The sequence below is a fragment of the Gossypium arboreum genome, chromosome 3, assembly GCF_025698485.1.
Source record: "Gossypium arboreum isolate Shixiya-1 chromosome 3, ASM2569848v2, whole genome shotgun sequence".
In the NCBI taxonomy this organism is placed as follows: domain Eukaryota; kingdom Viridiplantae; phylum Streptophyta; class Magnoliopsida; order Malvales; family Malvaceae; genus Gossypium; species Gossypium arboreum.
In genome coordinates this window covers 1,650,977-1,671,728 of record NC_069072.1, presented here as the reverse complement: position 1 = coordinate 1,671,728, position 20,752 = coordinate 1,650,977, and the positions used below count along the sequence as shown (strand labels likewise).

At 31.0% G+C, this 20,752-nt stretch overlaps 3 protein-coding genes across 5 annotated transcripts; 2 read left to right on the top strand and 1 right to left on the bottom strand.

Annotated features, from left to right (window-relative positions):
* The first annotated feature begins 1,744 nt into the window (after nt 1–1,744).
* Nucleotides 1,745–4,995, top strand: LOC108474936 (probable jasmonic acid carboxyl methyltransferase 2). The gene is made up of 3 exons (XM_017776966.1): nt 1,745–2,149; nt 2,647–2,907; nt 4,627–4,995. Exons 1-3 carry the CDS (start codon nt 1,745–1,747, stop codon nt 4,993–4,995), a joined length of 1,035 nt encoding a protein of 344 aa, XP_017632455.1.
* A 4,020-nt stretch (nt 4,996–9,015) lies between these two features.
* LOC108474937 (protein HYPER-SENSITIVITY-RELATED 4-like) lies at nt 9,016–10,649 on the top strand. Its single transcript, XM_053026135.1, has 4 exons — nt 9,016–9,030; nt 9,121–9,331; nt 9,364–9,770; nt 10,260–10,649. Exons 1-4 carry the CDS (start codon nt 9,016–9,018, stop codon nt 10,647–10,649), a joined length of 1,023 nt encoding a protein of 340 aa, XP_052882095.1.
* Nucleotides 10,080–15,160, bottom strand: LOC108474386 (bifunctional dihydrofolate reductase-thymidylate synthase-like). 3 transcript variants are annotated; one of them, XM_017776291.2, is made up of 12 exons: nt 14,939–15,160; nt 13,810–14,256; nt 13,319–13,718; nt 13,157–13,201; nt 12,956–13,021; nt 12,679–12,740; nt 12,529–12,603; nt 12,272–12,437; nt 12,065–12,188; nt 11,875–11,981; nt 11,618–11,798; nt 10,080–11,363 (listed from the first exon to the last, which is right to left on the bottom strand). In XM_017776291.2, the coding sequence occupies exons 2-11, from the start codon at nt 14,247–14,249 to the stop codon at nt 11,688–11,690; spliced, it is 1,596 nt and encodes a 531-aa protein (XP_017631780.1). In that variant the 5' UTR covers nt 14,250–14,256; nt 14,939–15,160; the 3' UTR covers nt 10,080–11,363; nt 11,618–11,687. The 3 variants fall into 3 exon arrangements, with proteins under 3 accessions (XP_017631780.1, XP_017631782.1, XP_052881340.1); XM_017776293.2 differs by having other exon boundaries at nt 14,935–15,159; XM_053025380.1 differs by having other exon boundaries at nt 13,810–14,330; nt 14,935–15,157.
* Between the last annotated feature and the right edge of the window lie 5,592 nt (nt 15,161–20,752).

The window sequence follows — 20,752 nt, the reverse complement described above, 5'->3', positions numbered from 1 at the left end:
ATATTAACATAAAATTAATTTAGTTTTATACATGTATTTTTATATAATATATTTGTTTAAATTGACTATATGTTCCATTCTAGGTTGAGGTAATAGGAGTTTTGATATTCAATTCCCATCATGTTTTTTTTTATATAACATTTATTTCTACCATTATATTTTATCTACCCTTTAAAATTGAGGGAAACACATTTAGATGTACTCAAATGTATGAATTCATCATTGTTGCAATAGCAACAATTAATTAATGATAAAAAAGCTAAGGCTCAATCAACCCAAAAATAGAGAAAAGTCCCACGCACCATACTTAAATACCACATGTGAGTTCTAGGTTTAGATTTTATTTCGATATAAATTCCGTCAGTCCTTTCCAAATTCATTTTCATCGAGATTTGGATATTATTTTGATTATCAATTCGATCATGCAAAGTTAATTCCAATGATAATCATTGAATTATATCTTTTGTACTTTCAATTGTGGTTGTACCAATAAAATATATATAAATACAATATTTTCGATTCTTGATTAATATGTTGTAAATATTATATCAAGATTAAATGCAATAATATTTAATTTGTTAAAATATTAGTAGAATGTAAAATTTAAATGTATATTAAAAAAAGGGTGAGCATTAAATGATGGTCCAACATTTGATTTAACAAAACTAGATGTTGAAACAATAAAATATATGTTGCTTAGTGCCTATAAATACAATGAAAATATAGTAAGCTTAAGACAACCAAAGTAAAAAAAGAAATTGGAGTTAACTAAGAGCCTTAATTAGCTTTCCATTTTTTTTTCAAAGTACAGCAATGAAGGTAGAGCAAGTTCTTCACATGAATGGAGGAATGGGCAAATATAGCTATGTCAAAAATTCATCTCTTCAAGTTACTTCTCTCTAATCTCATATTTTATTTTCATTGTTTTCTTGTATCCTTTGATATTTGGTAGTTATATTAAATTTTGATTAAATTTAAAGTTCAAATCAAACAAATTAAGGGTAGCGTTAAGGGAGCTGGTAAAGGTTAGGGCTCTCTAAAATGAAAATTAATATTTTTACTCAATGTTATTTGAACTGGACAGGATTGGGAATTGGTTGAGGTACCGGTCCGGAGAATAGTATTGAACTAGTTGTATTGAGAATTGACATGACCATATTTTATTTTCATCATTTTTTATATCTCTCTTATTATCCAGTACACCAGGGGCAAAGCTAAATTTTTTTTAAGGGGGATCAAGATTAAGTTATAGAGAAGAAATTATATGAAACTGTGGTTCCACATCATTTCTATCAATTTCCAATAGGAGAATGATAAATTAGATTTTTCTTCTTGATTTTCAGCTTTTTCCTCCTCAAAAAATTTAAATCTAACTAAAAATACTAAAAATTAAGAGAAAAAATTTGATTTCATAATTGTATTGGCTTATATCTTTATGGTTTTCAAAAGGACTAAATTAAAATTCTACTATTTTTTGGGGCCAAACTATAATGTACCTATATATTAACTTAGGAATTTATGAAATTTAGGATGTCTAAAGCAGCAATTTTTAATTGAGGGGGTCCCTTGCCTGCCCCTTCCTTCTCCACGGTCTTCTAGTCTTATTGGATCTCAGAAGACAAGCTCTTCCAACACTGTTTTTCCTACGTCCACATGACCTGAACCTGAGGTCTTAGTGAGTTTCTTTGATACATATATACACTTTATCCTTTTTGTTCTTGGGTTTCAGGGGACAGTGATATCAATGGTGAAGCCAATGCTTGAAGAAACCATAACAGAGCTTTGTAGTGCGATGCTGCCTGGTGCAGATTGCTTGAAGGTTGCGGATTTGGGTTGTTCGGCTGGACCCAATGCTCTTTTAGTGGTGTCTGAAATCATAGAAACCATTGACGAAACTTGCCGAAGGTTGAAGCATCCACCGCCATGTTTACAAGCATTCTTGAATGATCTTCCTGGTAATGACTTCAACGCCATTTTTAAGTACTTGTTGCCGAGCTTTTACGATAGATTGGAGATAGAGAAAGGCAACAAGTTTGCTATAAACAAATGCTTCGTTGCGGGAGTTGCTGGGTCTTTCTATGGCAGGCTTTTTCCTCCTAATAGCTTGCACTTTGTTCATTCTTCTTATGCCATTATGTGGATCTCCAAGGTACATTATACATACATACATAAATACTTGGGCATGGAATATCGTTGAAGTTAATTATCAATCTGAAAATGCACCAGAATAAGGATGACAAAGTAACCTCAACTTGTCGAGTTTTGTCGAGTTTTGTGTCGGTGTCGGTGTCGGGTTTAAATAAAATATTAGTATAAAAGAAAAAAAAATGTAAACTTTTAGGGCAAACGAGTTGGAGTCAAAAAGGGTTTTTCTTAATTCATGATCAGATTTGAGTATTGTTAAGTAGTATAATTACAAATCTTAAATATGAACCGTAAAATAGATGTGAAAATTATTAAACAATCAGATTTAAGTATAAAAATTATAAATAGAATTAGATTTAAGATAAATTCAAAACATAAAAATGGGTCTGAGTCAATCCTACAAATATAAATGAGCTTGAGTTCAATATATTGTTACAGTATAAATCATATAAAACCATATGGTATAATATATAGTTAGGAATCAACTCATTGATTTTGTAGGCACCAATGGAGTTGGTTACCAAAGCAGGAACAGCATTGAACAAGGGCAACATTTGTGTAGCCAAAACAAGCCCTCGTGCAGTGTTTGAAGCATACTTGGATCAATTCAAAAGAGATTTCACATTGTTTCTAAGGTGTCGAGCCGATGAGATTGTCCCCAATGGTCGCATGCTTTTAACCACCATGGGCAGCATCAAGAGCAATGATCCCCTTACCATTTGGGAATTTGTTGGATTGAAACTACATGACATGGTAGCTGAGGTACTATAATTTATTTATTCATTTATTCGGTTAATTTCACTATGCATCATCAATTATGACTTAAATTTTAAATTAATCCTAAATTTTAAAATATTTTAAATAAATCTTCAAAACGCAAGTATTGTATCAATTAAAATTTTCTATTAATTTAATCGTTAATTTAGACTTTAAATGTTAATTTTAATATGACATAAATTATATCTAAAACACGTACCTACTTGCTGCATGAAAATTTAAATATAATATGTTATGAATTAAATTTTATTGATATTATTTTATTTTTGTCTTCAAATTGTGTCTAGATAAATAATAACACCAGGTGCATATTTATATTGACACCAACGTCATATCTTTTTAATGAAAGTATATGAATTATCCATAGACAATGACCTAATGCATCGATTAAACAACGATTTTATTAATGCATTTGCCTCGATTAATAACTTAACACAGCCAATTGCATAATTGATATTGACAGCAACTTCATATCAATATGTGTCTATCTTATCATAAAAAAGATAATCACCTAATGCGTAAGTGGAGTTTTTTAAATTTCATAAATAAGAGTAGGGGTTGACAAGTGTCTTATTGGGGTGAAATTATTTTATGGACTTTTTCTACTGAAAAATTATTTCATAGATCTTTCCCATCATAGCAAACATGATCCCTGTCCAATTATTTAATAATGTTTCAACAATTTTTTTATGTCATTAACACATAATTTTAGTAATTTCTTTACTCTCTGAACCCCAAATCCTGGACATTGAACCTTGAACACTCCAAATCCAGAACCCCGAACCATGAACTTTGGAACCGAACCTAAACCATGAACCTTGAACTATAACCTCGAATCCTAAACATTAAACCCGAACTGCGAACCCCGAACCCTAAGTTCAATGTTCAAAGTTCAAGGATCAAGTTTGGAGTTCGAGTTTAAGGTTCAAGGTTTAAGGTTCGAGGTTCAGAGTAAAAAAAAATTACCAAAATTATGTGTTAGTAAAATGAAAAAAATTGCTAAAATGTCATTAAATAATTGGAAAGTGACCATGAATACTGTGGTGGGAAAGATACATAAAATAATTTCTTCTTATTGAGTATAATAAAATATTAAATAAATAAATATTTTTTAAAAAAACACATTTTAATTTTTTTTAAACTGCTTATTAAATAAAGAAAGTATACTACCAGTATACTATCTACTCACCCTTTATCATGATCCATTAACAATGGTGCATACAAGGCTTAATTAAGGAAGACAAATTGTCATCTTCCGATTATTTGCCATATTATGCAATAAGGACTTAAATGTTTTTTTTTTTTCGAACTCAAAGTTGTAATCTATTGATCGAGTATTCAATTTTTTCGAAAATCATCTAGGTTCAAAGCATAGGAGTGGTGCCTACTGTGGAGGTGGTAGTAGGAGCCCATGAAAATTTTCAATTTTGATCTTTTAAATACATATTAAAATTAGACTTCACCCCTTAAATATTAAAATTTTCATTTAATTCTTTAAAAAATTATAAAAATATAAAAAATATAACTAAAATCTGCCCCTCAAAATTATTTAACTTTACCCCTGGTGATTTTCTGACTTTACCCCTAGTGTGTGTTGGCAAGAGTGATTTACTCCTACTAAATATGTGTTATACCAATGAAACATCTTTCATGTCGGATCCACAAAAATTAAACCTCTCGAAATATGTTTTATGGTGCATGCAGGGGTTGATCGAGGAAGAAAAATTGGGATCATTCGATCTGCCATATTATGCAGCAAGTACAGAAGAAATCAAAAGCGTGATAGAAGCTGAAGGATCTTTCAAGCTGCGGAACATGGAGGTTTTCAACATGGATTGGGACGATTACATTAAAAAAGCCGACACCAAGCAGGTGGTGGACAAGACAACACGAGCAACAATGATTGCAAAAGACATTAGAGCAGTTGGTGAACCTATTTTGGGCAGTCATTTTGGTGAAGACATCATGGATGACTTGTTTCGTAGGTTTAAAGAAGATGTCTTTGACTACATGGAAACGCATAAATGTCAATTTGTTAATGTAGTTATGTCTTTGACAAAGAAGGATATATAATGTATTTGAAGATTTTTCAAAGATGGACTGATTGATGGATATGATTAATGGGAATCGATTTTTAATTAATTTAATGTTTTTTTTTAATTCAATCAAAAAATGTTTGATTGTTGAATGTGATTTCATCATTGAAAATTAAAGAAATTAATTTTATTTTGTTTTATTTTTAATTTAGTCTTAATCGATTGTTGTATGTGATTTAACGAAAATTGTTATACATTAGTAGTAATCGAACTAAATTTCATATAGGATTTGAGTCGCCTACTAACGACCTGCTGCTAGATGGATGTATTTGAGGCGAACAGTAAAAGGATAGCAAAGGGAGCTTGCGGTCTCTATTCGCATGTATCCAAGGAGCTCGCAGGATGGAGACCACGTGCTTTGGTAGGCAACCCAGAATGGAGCATGTGCCCAGCATTCTCGAGGTCCACTCAAAGGGTTAGTCTTAGGAATAGTGAGATCAAGTTATGAACAGTGATAGTATATATAAATATTCGAATGTTTCCATTAAAAAGATATGAGACAAAATTACTCAACAACACAAAAAATCGATTTAGTGCAAACTAGTTCGTGTCAAATTGATTATCCGATTATTACAATTCAAATCTCGTCGAATATCCAAATTTAAAAAATTTAAAAATTTCAAAAATTTAGTCCACTTTTAATTTAATAAAAATCAATTAAAATTTTACTTTAATAAGTACTTGAATTTTATTGATAGTAAAATTAACCAATATTTTATTTCAATAAAAATATTGAATAATTAATTTTAGAACTTTTAAAGGAAAAATATGGGTTGACCAATATTTCATTCTTAAAAAAATTCAATTCAATGTAAATATAAAAATTAATAGACAAAACTAATCAATATTTAATTTAATAAAATTACTCAATTAATGAATTTTAGTTTAATAATAAAAATAATTGAAATTTTATTTTAACGTTGAACAATTTAAAATTTATTCACAAAATTTTATATATATATATATATATATATATATATTGGCTAAGCAAAATTGATTTTATTAATAAAAGGAAAAAGTACAAACGTGCAAGAAGCTACAACCAAGCCACAAAGAGGACTGGCCTGTTAACACCAAGTTTAGCAAGGGAATCAGCTATACATGATTAACAGATATACTGTTAATGTCACCGATGGAAAAAGATCCTCCATAGTTTCCAAGGTCGACCATTCTTATATTGAATCAGACTCAATCACTAAAGACATGCATCGAGACCATTGGGAAGAAGCAAAGATAGAAAATTGCATGGAGTTCGGCACTATTAGAGCATAGAACACCTAAAGGGCCAGAGACCTTAAAACATCTCCACGGCCAGACGGTCCCGGTTTGCCACGAGACGAGGAATTTAAACGAATTCGAAGCAGGAGTCGTCCAAGAAATACTACCTCTGTACCGAGAAATCGAGGCACCCAAGTCACAAAAGAGAGGACAGATCCACCAGCATGCTTCTTTAATCGATTCATGGCCTTCCAAGGCATTGATCCAGAACATGGATCTCATTTTACAAAGGAACAAAGCCTCCAAACCCTTTCCGTCCTTGTTATTAAAAACCAAGTCATTCTTTTGCTTCTATCTTGAGCTGTCTATGATTATAAAATGTGTTAATATCACATCTAAGCGAACTCTATCGGACCCTTTAGTCTCAGTTAAAAAACTATGGTCAATTGATTGAATCTCACCTCACTAGTACGATCCAAAGACAACCTCTACCTTCAACGGGGGATTTTTTGCCTTGAAAAACAAACTCTTTTTGCCATCCAAAAGAACCCTAAATGCGGATTTTTCTTTTCCTCCTGACTTTTTTCAAATCCTCGGGATTGTTTGATGTCCCTCAGCAGATTGTTCAAATAAATATAGGTAGATAATAATGTCTATAAATACAATGAAAATAAATCAAATCTAAAACAATCAAAAAGTGAAAAGAAACTAGAGATAAAGTTCTACACATGAATGGTGGAGTGGGAAAATATAGCTACGGCAACAGTTCTTCTCATCAAGTTATATATATACATACGCTCTCTCTCTCACTATCTTTCACTATCTCGTATTTCATTTCAATCTTTTTTCCACATTGGTTTCTATTAAATTTAGAGTTGAACGAGTAAAACATAACAGAGCTTTACAATGCAATGCTGCCTGGTGCTAAAGAGTGGTTGAACTTTGCAGATTTCGGTTGCTCAGCTGGACCCAATGCTCATTTTAGTGGTTTCTGAAATCATAGACTTCATCGACGAAACATGCCGAAGGTTGAAGCATCCACCGCCATGTTTACAAGCTTTCTTGAATGATCTTCCTGGTAATGATTTCAACGCCATTTTTAAGCACTTGTTGCGTTGCTTTTACGAGAGAGTGGAGATAGAGAAAGGCAAAAACAAATGCTTCGTTACAGGTGTTGCTGGGTCTTTCTATGGCAGACTTTTTCCTCCTAATAGCTTGCACTTTGTTCATTCTTCTTATGCCATCATGTGGATCTCCAAGGCAGGTACATACATACATACATACATACATACACTCTTTCATGGGCATGAAATATGGTTGAAGTTAATTATCAATCTGAAAATGCACTAGAATAGGGATGGCAAAATAACACAAATTGTCGAGTTTCCATCTAATTCTAGAATTGGGTTTGGAGTAGTATCAGGATAGAAAACATAAAATCAAGTCAAAATCTGGGTGACTAAAATAAGCTGTTGTTTTGTTGTTTATTTTTTCATGTTGCTGTTTTTTTTTTTTGTTTTTTTTCACTGTTTTGCTATTATTTTATTATTAATGTTTGGATATTATATAATAATTATTTTATTATTTATTTTGCTACTATTTTAGATGTATTTACTTATTAAGTTGTACTTATCTTAGTTTTATTTAAATATAAATAATATTTTTTTATTTTCAATTTGATGGGAAACATTTATTTTAATATTTTTAGTACATTTGGTGTATTATATTTTTAAATTTTTTATTTAAAAAATTTAATATGGATCGGGTCCAGGTTTTAACATTTTTATCCGTGTTGGGCTTGGACAAAAATTTAGACCCATTTTTCGAATATTAATCGAGTCTACAATTTTGTTAGAGCTCAGCTCATGGACAACTCTAGTCGGAGAGATTAAACTTTGTATATTAACTCTAGGGAATATTTATATTTATTTGGTAACTAAGGGACCAATCTAATAATTAAATTTGAAAACCGTAAGTTAGCTTGATTTTTTCTTAGGAAACTAACTAAAATTCTTAAAATATGATGATATGGCACTAATAATCAATAGCATGATAACACATCTAAACCTCACATTTTGATATGCTACAAAAATAAAAAAATTTAAATATTTTGTTTTTATTTTTATTTAGATTAACTAATGAAATTGATAAATTTATGAGAAATTAAATTGTAAGGATTAAATGAATATAATAAATAATAAAAACCAGAATCTAACCTAAATTCTGTGACTCCATGAAACTAAAATGGATTCAAACATGAATTTCATTTGTTTGCATTTGGCAAGAGAAGGACAAGTGCCAAATGTATTCAAATCTATTCAACCCCAAATACATACAAAAGCATGAACTTGGGGAGAATCGAAAGACAGCCTTCCTACAAAATTATTACCAAAATCGAAACTCTTGTTTTTGTCATCACACAATCTGCATTTAAATCTTAAATCCATGGCAGCTACAAGAAAGCCATTGACAGAGGCAAAACCAAGAAGAAGAAGAAAACACCCACCAAACATGTTTGCCAAAAACAACAAGCCCTCAGCCCAAACAGTTATGTCAACAGCAGCTTCATTTGCTGCTTCAGCCATGGTTATTCAAACAGTAGCTCGTAACCTATTACCATATGAACTTAAAGCTTATATCTTTAACAACATAAGTATGTTTTTCAAAACTTTTTCCTTTCAGACAACTTTAATCATCGAAGAATTCGACGGTACGTTTAACGAGAAATCAGATATATAAAGCTGCTGAAATCTATTTAGGTACCAAAACCTGTTCTTCCATGAAGCTTTATAAGGTAAGCATGGGTGAAAAGGAGACTAAGATTGTTGTTTCCATGGCCAAAAAGCAAAAACCAAGAAACTGTTGATGTTTTTGAGGGGTGAAGTTCAAATGGAGACAAGTTACAAGACAAGTTGAGTCGAAAAACGTTGTGTTTCAAGGTCAGTCTTCGAATGTTCGGTCCGAAAAACGATCTTTCGTGCTTAGTTTTCATAAGAAACATAAGGAGAAGGTTTTGGATCCGTATTTGCCTTTCGTGTTGAAAGAATCAAAGCGTTTAATGGAAGAGAAAAAGACATTGAAGCTACATACTTTGGGTAATGATCATATGAGAAGATACGTTGGTGAGCTGAAACATGGCAACCGATCAAACTCGATCACCCTGCGAATTTCGGAATACTGGTAATGAATACGGAACTCAAAGCAACGATAATGGAAGACCTTGAGAGGTTTGTGAAGAGGAAAGATTATTACAGGAGAGTAGGGAAGGCATGGAAACGAGGGTATTTGTTGTATGGCCCTCCTGGTACCGGTAAATCGAGTTTGATCGCCGCGATGGCAAATTATCTCAACTTCGACATTGACGACTTGGAACTCACTCATATTCATAGAAACTCTGATCTCCGAAGAGTACTGATCGCAACTGGAAACCGATCGATACTCGTAGTCGAGGATATCGATTGCGGCCTTGAGTTGCATGATCGGCAAACCGAACCACAACTCGGTGTTGCTGTCAAGCCGAACAGAACAAGCCAAGTAAGCTTTTTAAATTACAGTTTTTAATCTTAACATTTATACATTGTGTGAGTTTAATATTATTTTTGAAAAAATTTAACTCTCAACATTGACATAATTTTTTTTTTGCAATTTTACTTTTTTTATGAACCTTTCACATAAAAACTAAAAAATAAATTTATCAACTAAATTTGATTAAAAATATACCCAAAAAATGTAAACACTCAAAATCCAAAATTATAATTTTTATCATTTCTCATTCATTTAAAATTAACCTTCAATGAAAAAATAGAAAAAAATAGAAAAAGACCAAATTACACAATACATAAATATTGAAAGTTAAATATTTTTAGAATAAAGACTAAATTGACAGAATATATAAATGTTAAAAAGTTAAAACTTAAAAGTTGTTACCACGAAAATTTTAAAACTATTACCATTAACAAGCTAATGACCAAAAAGAATTTCCTAAGTTCTTAGATCAACCTTTTATGTTTCTGTTTTCCATAGGTGACACTATCTGCATTGCTGAATTTTATCGACGGACTTTGGTCAAGCTGTGGAGAACAGAGGATCATAGTGTTCACAACGAACCATAAAGACCGATTAGACCCGGCTCTGTTACGACCACGTCGGATGGATGTTCATATCCATATGTCGTACTGCAGCCCTAGTGGTTTCGACACATTGGCAGTTAATTACCTTGGGGTAAATGATCATCACCCTCTTATGTCCATAACCAAAGAGCTGTTGGCTAAAACATCAGTGACACCTGCAGAAATTGGTGAGCAGTTACTTATGAATGAGGATCCTGAAGCTGCATTGAAAGGCCTAATTGACTTCCTCCAGCAAAAGGTAAAGAAGAAGTTAAAGTTCGAATCAGTGATAAATCGTAAATAGACGATGAAAGTATCATAGAAATTCTTGTATTAAGAGTCAAATTACATTTTACTCTATTTAAAAAATGAACAAATTAATCCACATAGATTATATCAAAGAGAAAATTTATCTTTTCGGTTAAAACTTTCATCCAATTCTATTGTCAAAAAATAACACGGTTGATGAAATAACCAGATAATTACATACCTCCTCATGCTAACATGCACGAACCTACTTTTAACAATAAAAATGAATTGATTTTCTAACAAAAGGACTAATTTACGCTTAATCTAACTTACAAAAACTTTGAATAATGAGGGATAATGCAATCCGACTCATAGTACAAGGACTTCCATTATACTTTAGCTAAAAAGACTAATTCAAACCCATTTATAGAAATTGATTCAAATAATGCACCAAAAAAGAAAATAAAACACTTTCATTTTGGTCTTTCAAATCCCAGAGTCTATTTCAAGAATGTGTTAAGGCAAATTCAGAGAAAGTGATTGGTTCATGTGACATGAAACCTCAAAAAAAATGATAAAACATAAACTTTCAGGACAAGAAAATACAGTATCCTAAATCACCTTAGAACCACCCAACAACCATGTGGAACTAAAGGATTCTCACTACATATCATCTTCAAATTGTATCCAACTAGCAAATCTTCTTCTTTTTTTTTATTTTGCTATCGGTATAAGTCATTACATCACCATAAGCCTCCAGTAACTGACCCTGAAAATATCGCACAACATAAACAGTCAGTCTCGCAGAAAAAAATTGTTCATTTTCGTGCAAGTCAAATGCTGCGATGGAATCGAATGAAACTATTTAGCAGCATGTATGACCCACACTGCTAAAAACCATACGTAAGCATTATCAAAACAATGTGTTCGGTCGAAACAAGTAGCTAAAAACAGAGCATCTATATGGAAACTGAAAAGGATGCACACCAACTTAATATAGTGTAATCAAAATCATAAGTTTACCTTAAAACTGAGAAGATGCTGTCCAAAATTCGACTGGAGACTCTGGGTTTACAGAACCTAAAATAGAGCTCTATACAGCCATTTTCATCTCTATTTTCTTGTGAGGATCATAGCCTATGAGTTTGAAATCAGAAGCCACAAAGGCATCTATATTGTTTTTCTCGGGATTGATCTTCAAAATCTGCATTTCAATATGGTAAGAAAATACTCTACAAGGAATGAGGTGGTGAACTAGAAATGCCTCACACTATACTCACCGGAAAAGGCTTTGGCAGTTTCTGAAGCTGCTCTTGCAGGGGCCTGACATGAGTGCTATAAACATGAGTATCACCAAGCACGTGGATGAAATCACCTGGAACAAGATCTGATAGAAGAAAAAAATTAAGATAGGTTTTTACAATCATACAATTGTGGCATGTAGTATCGGTTTCAGTGGCAAAATCATACCACAAACGTGAGCAATCATGCAAGTCAGAAGAGCATAAGAGGCAATATTAAATGGCACACCCAAGCCCATGTCACAAGAGCGCTGATACATTTGACATGATAACTCCCCATTTGCTACATAGAACTGAAAACATTCATATTGGACAAGGCTTAATTTAAGTACAAAGAAAGCAGAGACAAAAAAAAAAATCACAACTCAATACTAACCTGAGCAAACATGTGGCAAGGTGGAAGTGCCATCAGTTTAAGATCAGAAGGATTCCAGGCTGAGAGTATAATCCTTCTATCATTTGGATTATTCTTAATCTTGTCAATAACATCCAACAACTGATCAAATCCTTGTCCGGTGTAGTCAGCATGCATGTCAGTATACCTGGAAAAGATCAAATACAAAACAAATGAAGTAACACCGTAGCAGAAATATGAATCGCCAGCCAAGAATAGGAAAGATGAAATCCACCAACCTGGCACCAAAATGTCTCCATTGGAACCCATACACAGGTCCCAAGTCACCCTCCTCCCTATCAGTCAACCCGATACTGAGATTGGCGATTCAGAGGTTAGTAACAATAGGAAAAACAGTAGAAATTGATAGCAAAAGAGTCTAATGATACCTGTCAAGAAACTCCCTGGACGCGTTACCGTCCCATATATGAATGCCCTTTTCTTGAAGGACCTGTTATTGATGAAAATATGATCAATGCATTTTTGGAATAGGAAATAAAAATATTTAAGGCCCATAGAAAATACTAAAAGCCTAAAATGACCTCTACGAGAAACTCATAAAATATCAGGGGGAAAAATTGGAGAATAGTAGCTCTACCTTTATTTATGGAAGCATAAAATAAGTCTAGCAAAGTAAATGGAGCATGTTGTTCAAGAAATTATTACCTTGGCATTGGTTGAGCCACTGATGAACCAGAGCAGCTCTTCAACAACACCTCTCCAGAATACTTTCTGGAGACAAATCGATACTAATGCAAATCAATTTATCTGTTTGATCAATACTGAAAATAATATACAGAAGGCCTAGCTCCATTACAATTCAAGTATGTAATCATTACATAAACCTAATAATAGCAATATACATGCCTTAGTTGTCAGAAGCGGAAAAGTCTTTCGCAGGTTGAATCGCATCTGTCGATAGTACAGAAAAAGTATGTTAATCAGCAATCACAGACCCAAAAAAGGATCACTGGAAGCCAATTTCCACAAGCAAGACAGACAGGACTTTAACTTAGAGTTACAGATTACCTGGCAACCAAACTTTGATAAAGTACCAGTCCCGGTCCTGTCACCCTTCAGATTACCCTCAGATATGATATCTTGAATCATATTTAGGTACAAGTACTCCTCATGTTTCTCAAAAATCATCTTGGGCAGGAAAGAGAAATTCTGAATCTCAAACTTAGAGGAATCTAGTTTATTATCAAGGACCTGATCGCAGTCCTGGCTGAAATGCTCAACTGCAAAGGTTCTCACACGAACATACGTTGCGAAGCAATACCGAATGTTGTTTTCCACCACAGGAAATGACGAGTACCAAGGCTGGAATACAGATGAATCAATGGCAGGCATAAAAGTGTCACATTCAATGCTCGTCTCAATTTCTGTAATGTGAATAGCATCACATCCAGCTGCGTTAAGGGATTCCCTGCATCAAAAAGGTAGTGCATATAAGAAAAGAGGGGAGAAAAAGAATGAATTAAGAGATCTAGCAAACAATTAAAATGTATGCTCTGCACCTAAATATCTGGCCACCACCTATTACAAACACTTTCTCGATTGAAAGACAATAAGGAGAAGCAGCTAATAATTCCAAAGCAGATGTCATGCTTCCACATATAACAACATTCTCAGCAGTTGCAATATCAAAACTTCCAGAACGAGTCAGAACAACATTAAGACGACCTGGAAGAGGCCGATATTGTAGGGGAATACTTTCCCATGTTTTTCTACCCATTATGACTGCATTCTTTTTCCCAGAGTCTGATGTAGTCAGAGTGACATCTTTGAAGAATTTGAGATCAGAAGGCAATTTCCAAGGCAACTTCCCATCCTTACCAATACCCCAATCTTTAGTCGCAGCCACAACGATCTGGTAAGTTCGCCGTGGCTCAGGTTGGACATTGCCATTTCCATTGCTGTTTCCATTAGGAATGCTCATCATGGTATCAGCAGACATAATCGAACTAAAAACAAAAACAGAAAATCAACAAAATAGGCTTCCAAATTAAACCGCACAGCCAACTTCGTGCGGTAAAACCTGTATCAGAAACAAGACTAAAAGTGAAAAAAAAAAATGTAAACAACTCTTTGATCATAGTCAAACCCTATTTAAACAATAGTCACAAGGGTCACTAAAATCACCAAAGAACATCAGCTTTAACCGCTCATTTTTCTGTTTACTTCTCTTTTAAAAAAAAATTAATCTAACACGTATAATAAAATAATGCACAAAATTCATATTCAAGATATATATATCAGAGCAAAAAAGATTCGAACTATCACTGCATGTGAGACACAGAAAACTAAAATAATAATTTAAAAATAAACGCATAGAACAAATATTTTTCAAGAAAAACAAAAGCAGAAAATTCCTATATATTTTTAACAAATAATGACAACAATAGATGAGATTTTCCATAGCAAATTCACAGGTTAAAAAATTTTTAAAAAAAATCAAACTCATCGATAATCTCACCTCTACCAAACATTCCACTCTTTTTTTTTTTACAAAACATTCATGGAACCAGGCAAATCAAACCAGCTCTCTCAAGTCTAATCCAGTCAGGAAACATTTCAATAAAAAAATAAACTAAAGAAATCCAAAAAATTATTTTAAAAAATGAGAAATGCGAATAAATTACCGACCGATCGGAGACGGAAGCACGAAATCTACTATCAGCAACCGGGAAAGGTTCCACTTCTTCTTCTACTTATAAAAATAAAACAAAAAGAAACAGAGAAAATAGGGTTTCTTTTTTAGGGGAGTTTTTGAAAATAAAAATGGTAGTTGAGTGGAGAATCAGTATTTAGTAGGTAGAAGAAAGAGAGTATTTTTTTTTTTTGAAAAATTTAATTTAAAATGAAAATAAATGAAAAAGATACCAAGAAAAATACAAAAATTGCCTTGTTGACGAGACGCGGAGTGCCGCCAAGCGCCAAGGCTTTTTTTTCTTTATATTTATGACTAATACAAATATTTAAGTTATTTCCTTTTTAATTTATTATTTATTATTAATGAATCTAAAAGTTAGGCTCTTTTTTATAAAAATATATTTTTATTTATATAATAATTTTAAAAATTTTAAGAATATGTCTTGAATTTTTATTTAATTGAAAAAATTGTAATATATATTTAAAATTTAATGTTTAATTTTTTATATATGTTTGATAATGATGTTGAATGTTTAATTAGTACTGAATTTTCAACAAAGTTGAAAATCTTAAGCTTTTTAAATTACATTTGGAATAAATGAATTTTATTGAAAATAAAATATTTAAATAATATTAAATATTATATTTATAAAATTAAAATTAAATAATTAAATAATTATAGGTTTTGATTATAGATAAATAGAATAATAATACACTTTAGCATACTCAATTCACGTCATCTTACATTGATAACAATATACATGTTAATCGAGCTAAAACTTAATCGACATATTTTAATAAATATTGAACCCTAAAGATGTTAAATAAAGGCTATTTTTTTTTTGAATTTGCTCAAAAATAATAACTTTTCAAATATCGTATATCAAGTTTTAAATTATGTTTTTCTTTTCTTTTCAAGTGATATCTTATTCGGTTATCATGTGTTTTATTCTAAACGTATCTGACTTAATTTTTACTGCAAACTTATTTGACTTAGGTGAATATTGATATGCAAAGATTTGACCATTATATGATAGTTTGAAAGGTTCAACCAAACAATCCTAATTTGAGTATTTAGTCTAAAAATTCAGTATTTAAATTTTGAGGATAAATTTTAAAATTATACATGAACTTTGCTATAATATATAATTTTATACATAAATTTTGAATTTGTGCAAATCTATAAATGAAAATTTGATTTAATTTTTTCGCACAAATTATTAACACAATTATTGATATAATATCATTTTATACTTATATATTACATACACAAATAATTATATTTATTTAATACGAAAATAAATTGATGCATTTATTTTTAATATGTGTATGGTCGAAAACAAAATTAAAATTTCATTTATACATTTGAATCATAATCAAAATTTCATGTATATAATTGCACAAAATTAAAATTTATGTATAATTTTAAATTTTATCACTAAATTTAAACACTTAATTTTTCAATTTATCAACTAACAATATACTAATTCAATTAAAAAAAATAACATTTTAAGTTTTTTAAATGTATTTAATCATTTCAAATTTTATTTTTAAAAAAACTCACACACGGTGAGGGCAAAAAGGTAATTTCGTCCCTTTTAGATGCGACCCATGAACGTACGAAATGGCTAATCCAAAAAGAGTAAAAGCAAAGGAAAAGAAAAGAAAAAGGGAATATTTAGTTATTTACGACCCAAAGGCGGGAAAATCCATAACTCGCCAATTATTACATGGCACGTGTCGTGCATACATTGGTTACTTTGTAGCATTAATCTTGATCATCCACTTGGTAGCGATTGCTTTAGATACCGTCAATGTTCAAAAGAGTTCTTTTATCTTTTAGGGTTAAAATTTGATTTTGGTCCCTCTACTATACTAGAGTATTACATTTACTCTTTTTACTTTAATTTAGCATAATTTGATCCTTTACATCAGTAGTTAGTTCAAACGGTTAGCATATGTAACTACTCTGATTAAAATAATGGCATGATATTTTTTTAATTAACATTAATTGGAAATAAGTTTATAAAAATATCGAGTTGCATGGTGAAAAATAAGCCTCGAATTCATTTGATAATCGATCTGATAGTCAATAATGAAATTTGAAGATTAATTTTGGGTTAAAAGGCTAGATTTAAGGATTTTCGAAGTTGTCTCTAATAACCTGAGTTGGGAAACAAGAGTAGTAAGGAAATAGTTTTTTTTTTCTTTTTGTGGTGTACGATCGATTAATGAAAAATGATGTTGGAGGTAGAGCGATGATGACGCTAGGACTTGGATACCTAAGGCATATTAGTAATGCAATTTTATTTCAGCAGTTACAAACCATTATTTCTAACCGTTACAAGTTGTTGTTTACAGTTACAAAAATATTAAATATTTTTTTGGCCATTACATGAAAATATTACTATTTTTGCCATTGTTAAATTATATTTTGCCCCTTCCAAAATTTTATAAATAGTAGTCATTTTTCATTCATTTTACACCCAACTGAAAAGCGAAGCTTCTTCTATTCTCTCTAGACTCTCTCTGATTCTTTCTAAAACTTTAGAATTTTTCTTAAATTGCATTAGAAGAAATTTTGTTTATGAGTTTGGGTTTTAAGCGGGACCGTTTATGACCTTTCTGAATTTTACTGGGAATTGATCCTAGTGTGATTTTTTCGATTAATTCTATTTTCAGATTATTTCAAAAGAGCAATATCAATTGAGTTCAATTGAGTTCTACCTTCCTTATTCGAGTGTACAAATATCAAATAACCGTGTTAACCTTGGGGGACGACGTCCACTATACGATTACACCAATCAAGGCGAATTCGTTTCTAATTCAGTGATTCTTCCACGGCACAATAATACTTTATTTATTTAATCTTTATTTATTTTTCAATCAATACTAACGAATTTATTTTGCAGTAGTATATTTTCCAACAAGACATAATAAGTTGGAATTCGTGATATTGATAAATCCACGTGAGTGCTTTAACTAGGATAATTAATAATGCTAACTATTTAAACTAATTAATAATGTTATAAAAACAAAGCGATTAAATTATGTCCAACTACATGAATAGGACTAAATCCCTAATTTTTGAACAGTAAAAGGGACTAAAATGAGAATTAGACCATTGGTTTCGGATAGAGAATTGCTTGAACGTCTTAATTACTCCCAAGTCCAGCAATCAACGATCAATCAGGGAAATGCAACCTCAGCCGTCCAAGTCACCATCATTTAAATGATTTTGTATTTTGCTTGACATACATAAATTAAATAATTCCATTTATAAGAAAATTCACCTAAGAATTTTTCTTTCAAAAAAAGAAAAATTTTTTTTTTAAGAATTTTACTCAGATGTAAAAACAACAGTAGCAGTAGGGGTGTTCAATCAGTTAACTGGTCCAAACTAGCATTAACCGAATTAATCAAACTTTTTAAACCATTAAACATTAACCGAATCGAAAATCTTTCAAAAAAAATTAACCGAACCGAACTTTTTCAATTAATTTGGTCGGTTAACCGAAATTTATATGTTTTTTTTGTTAAAATAAGTATAAAACATATAAAAAATTAACCGAATTAACCGTTAATCGAACTTTCAAAAAATTATTTACCAACCTCGACCGAATTAATTCGATTAACCAGTCGATTAACCGAATTAATTCGATTCAGTCAGTTAAATCGGTTATACCCGAAATTTGCACACCCTTAGGTGGCAATGAGATTACATGTTATAACGATACTTTAACGTGAGACAAACAGTAAACTAAATGCACCGCACCGCACCCCACATCCCATCTTAACTGGCCTTTTGTCTATTTGTGTTGTAATAATTAACTTTGTCTAGGTTCACTTATAATATTGTTTAAATCATTTTGTGAAACTAGTAGGGTTACATTTCGAAATGAAAAAGAAATTTTACTTGATAGTCAGTTAAAAAAAGATACCGTAATAAATCTAAACATGACAGTATAATTTTTAAAATTTCAATGGTGTTGAAAATTTAACTTTTAATTTAAAAAAAAATAAACTAAATTCGGAAAAATACGAAAATTGTGAACTAAAATTCATATTAAGAAAATATATATTTAAAATGCTTAAAATGGTTTACAAAATTTTGCCATATAAAATGCAACAATAATGTGGATGGCATGGTTTGAGGTTGATATGGTCATTGATGTCCTTTTGATTTGGTCCATCATTACCAATAAACTTAGCTTTCATTTACTTTGACAGTGTTAGGCATATAACACAATCAACACTACCAATAAAATAAAAATAAAAACTCAAAAATATTTATATCCTTTAATTTTATAAAAATTGAAAAGTTGGTATCTTAGCATCCATTAGAATATGATTTTTGGAAGTTAGTTATTTTTTGATAAATATGTGCGGATTGAGTCTTAACTTTATTGGTTTCAGTGTTATTGTCAGTATAGGAAGACGTGAGTTCGAATGTGCTGAAGCGCATTACCCTCATATTTAAAGGTTGGAAAGGAGTTATGGGTAGTTCTAGGCATTGTATTAAAAAGAGCATATATGATAAGAATCTGTAATGAAATTAATATTCAAAAAAAATATTTTATTGTATACTTACATATAAATGGTTGAATTGCTGATTTTAAGTTAAGGGTAGGCATCCGATTAAATGGCACAATTTTATATTTAGCTCATTTGAAAATTATTATTTCGACTTAACATACAATAACATAGAATTTTTAGTTTTTCTCTCTAATTTCTTTTTTTTTTTATCTCAATATACTAACACGAAATTCTTGGCTTCGCCTTTATTTTCAGGTTAACGATTTACCGTCAAAGTTTAACACTATTATCCAGTTGGACAAATTTTTAATATTTACTTACTGTACGATGACCAAATCTTACCAAATTAAAATAGACAGAATAACTAGTTTTCCCATTTTTATAAAATAGAGAGATGAAATTTCAAAATAGGCCGATCTTTAAATCCATTAAAATTTCAAACACACTTCCATAAATTATATTTTGTTTTCAAATAATAATAAAAAAATATTTATATAACTCTTTTAAAAATTTTATATAATATTTTTAAGTTATTTACACTATTTTAAATATAAAAATTAAAATTAATTTTGAAATAAATAAAATATGGATTTCTATTGGATTCATATTTTTTAAAAATTAATTCGATTTTCGATTTTTGGAATTTTTTTCAACATTAAGGCACATCGTGGGCCATGCGTGTCCAAGCCCATCAACACATTCTTTTGGTTAATGTGAAGGAACCTCATTGGGGCCACCCTCACACAAAAGGACGAAATTGTCAAATATCATCAAGTAAACGTGATAAATCTTGAAGAAAAAAGAGTACGAAAATTCAATCGAGAGGTGTTCATAGATTAGATCGATAAAGATTCAATTACGTGCATGTATATATTTATTTTTAAAACGATATAATTTGTAAAATGTATAGAAATAAAAATAAAAAATATAAAGTTGACAAATAAGTTTATTCAAATTCGAAGCTTGAATATGAGTGTTCAAACTCGGCTTATATTATAAAAGAAGCTCGTTTTATTCCCTAAAACCATTTTTTAGCTTAAATAATACTCTCAAAATGTCGAATAAATTTTCGAGTTTGGACAAATATATTGACCCTTTAAAATGTCAGGTATAAAATAATCAATTTACCAACAAAATAGTCACTACCTATTGCTACTCTAACTGTCCCAACCACGATTTTTCCTTTTTTCTAGGCATTTCATTTCGCCTTGAAATAAGAAATTGTATTGATACTAGGTATCAAAAAAAACATATTAACTAAACTAAAAGAGT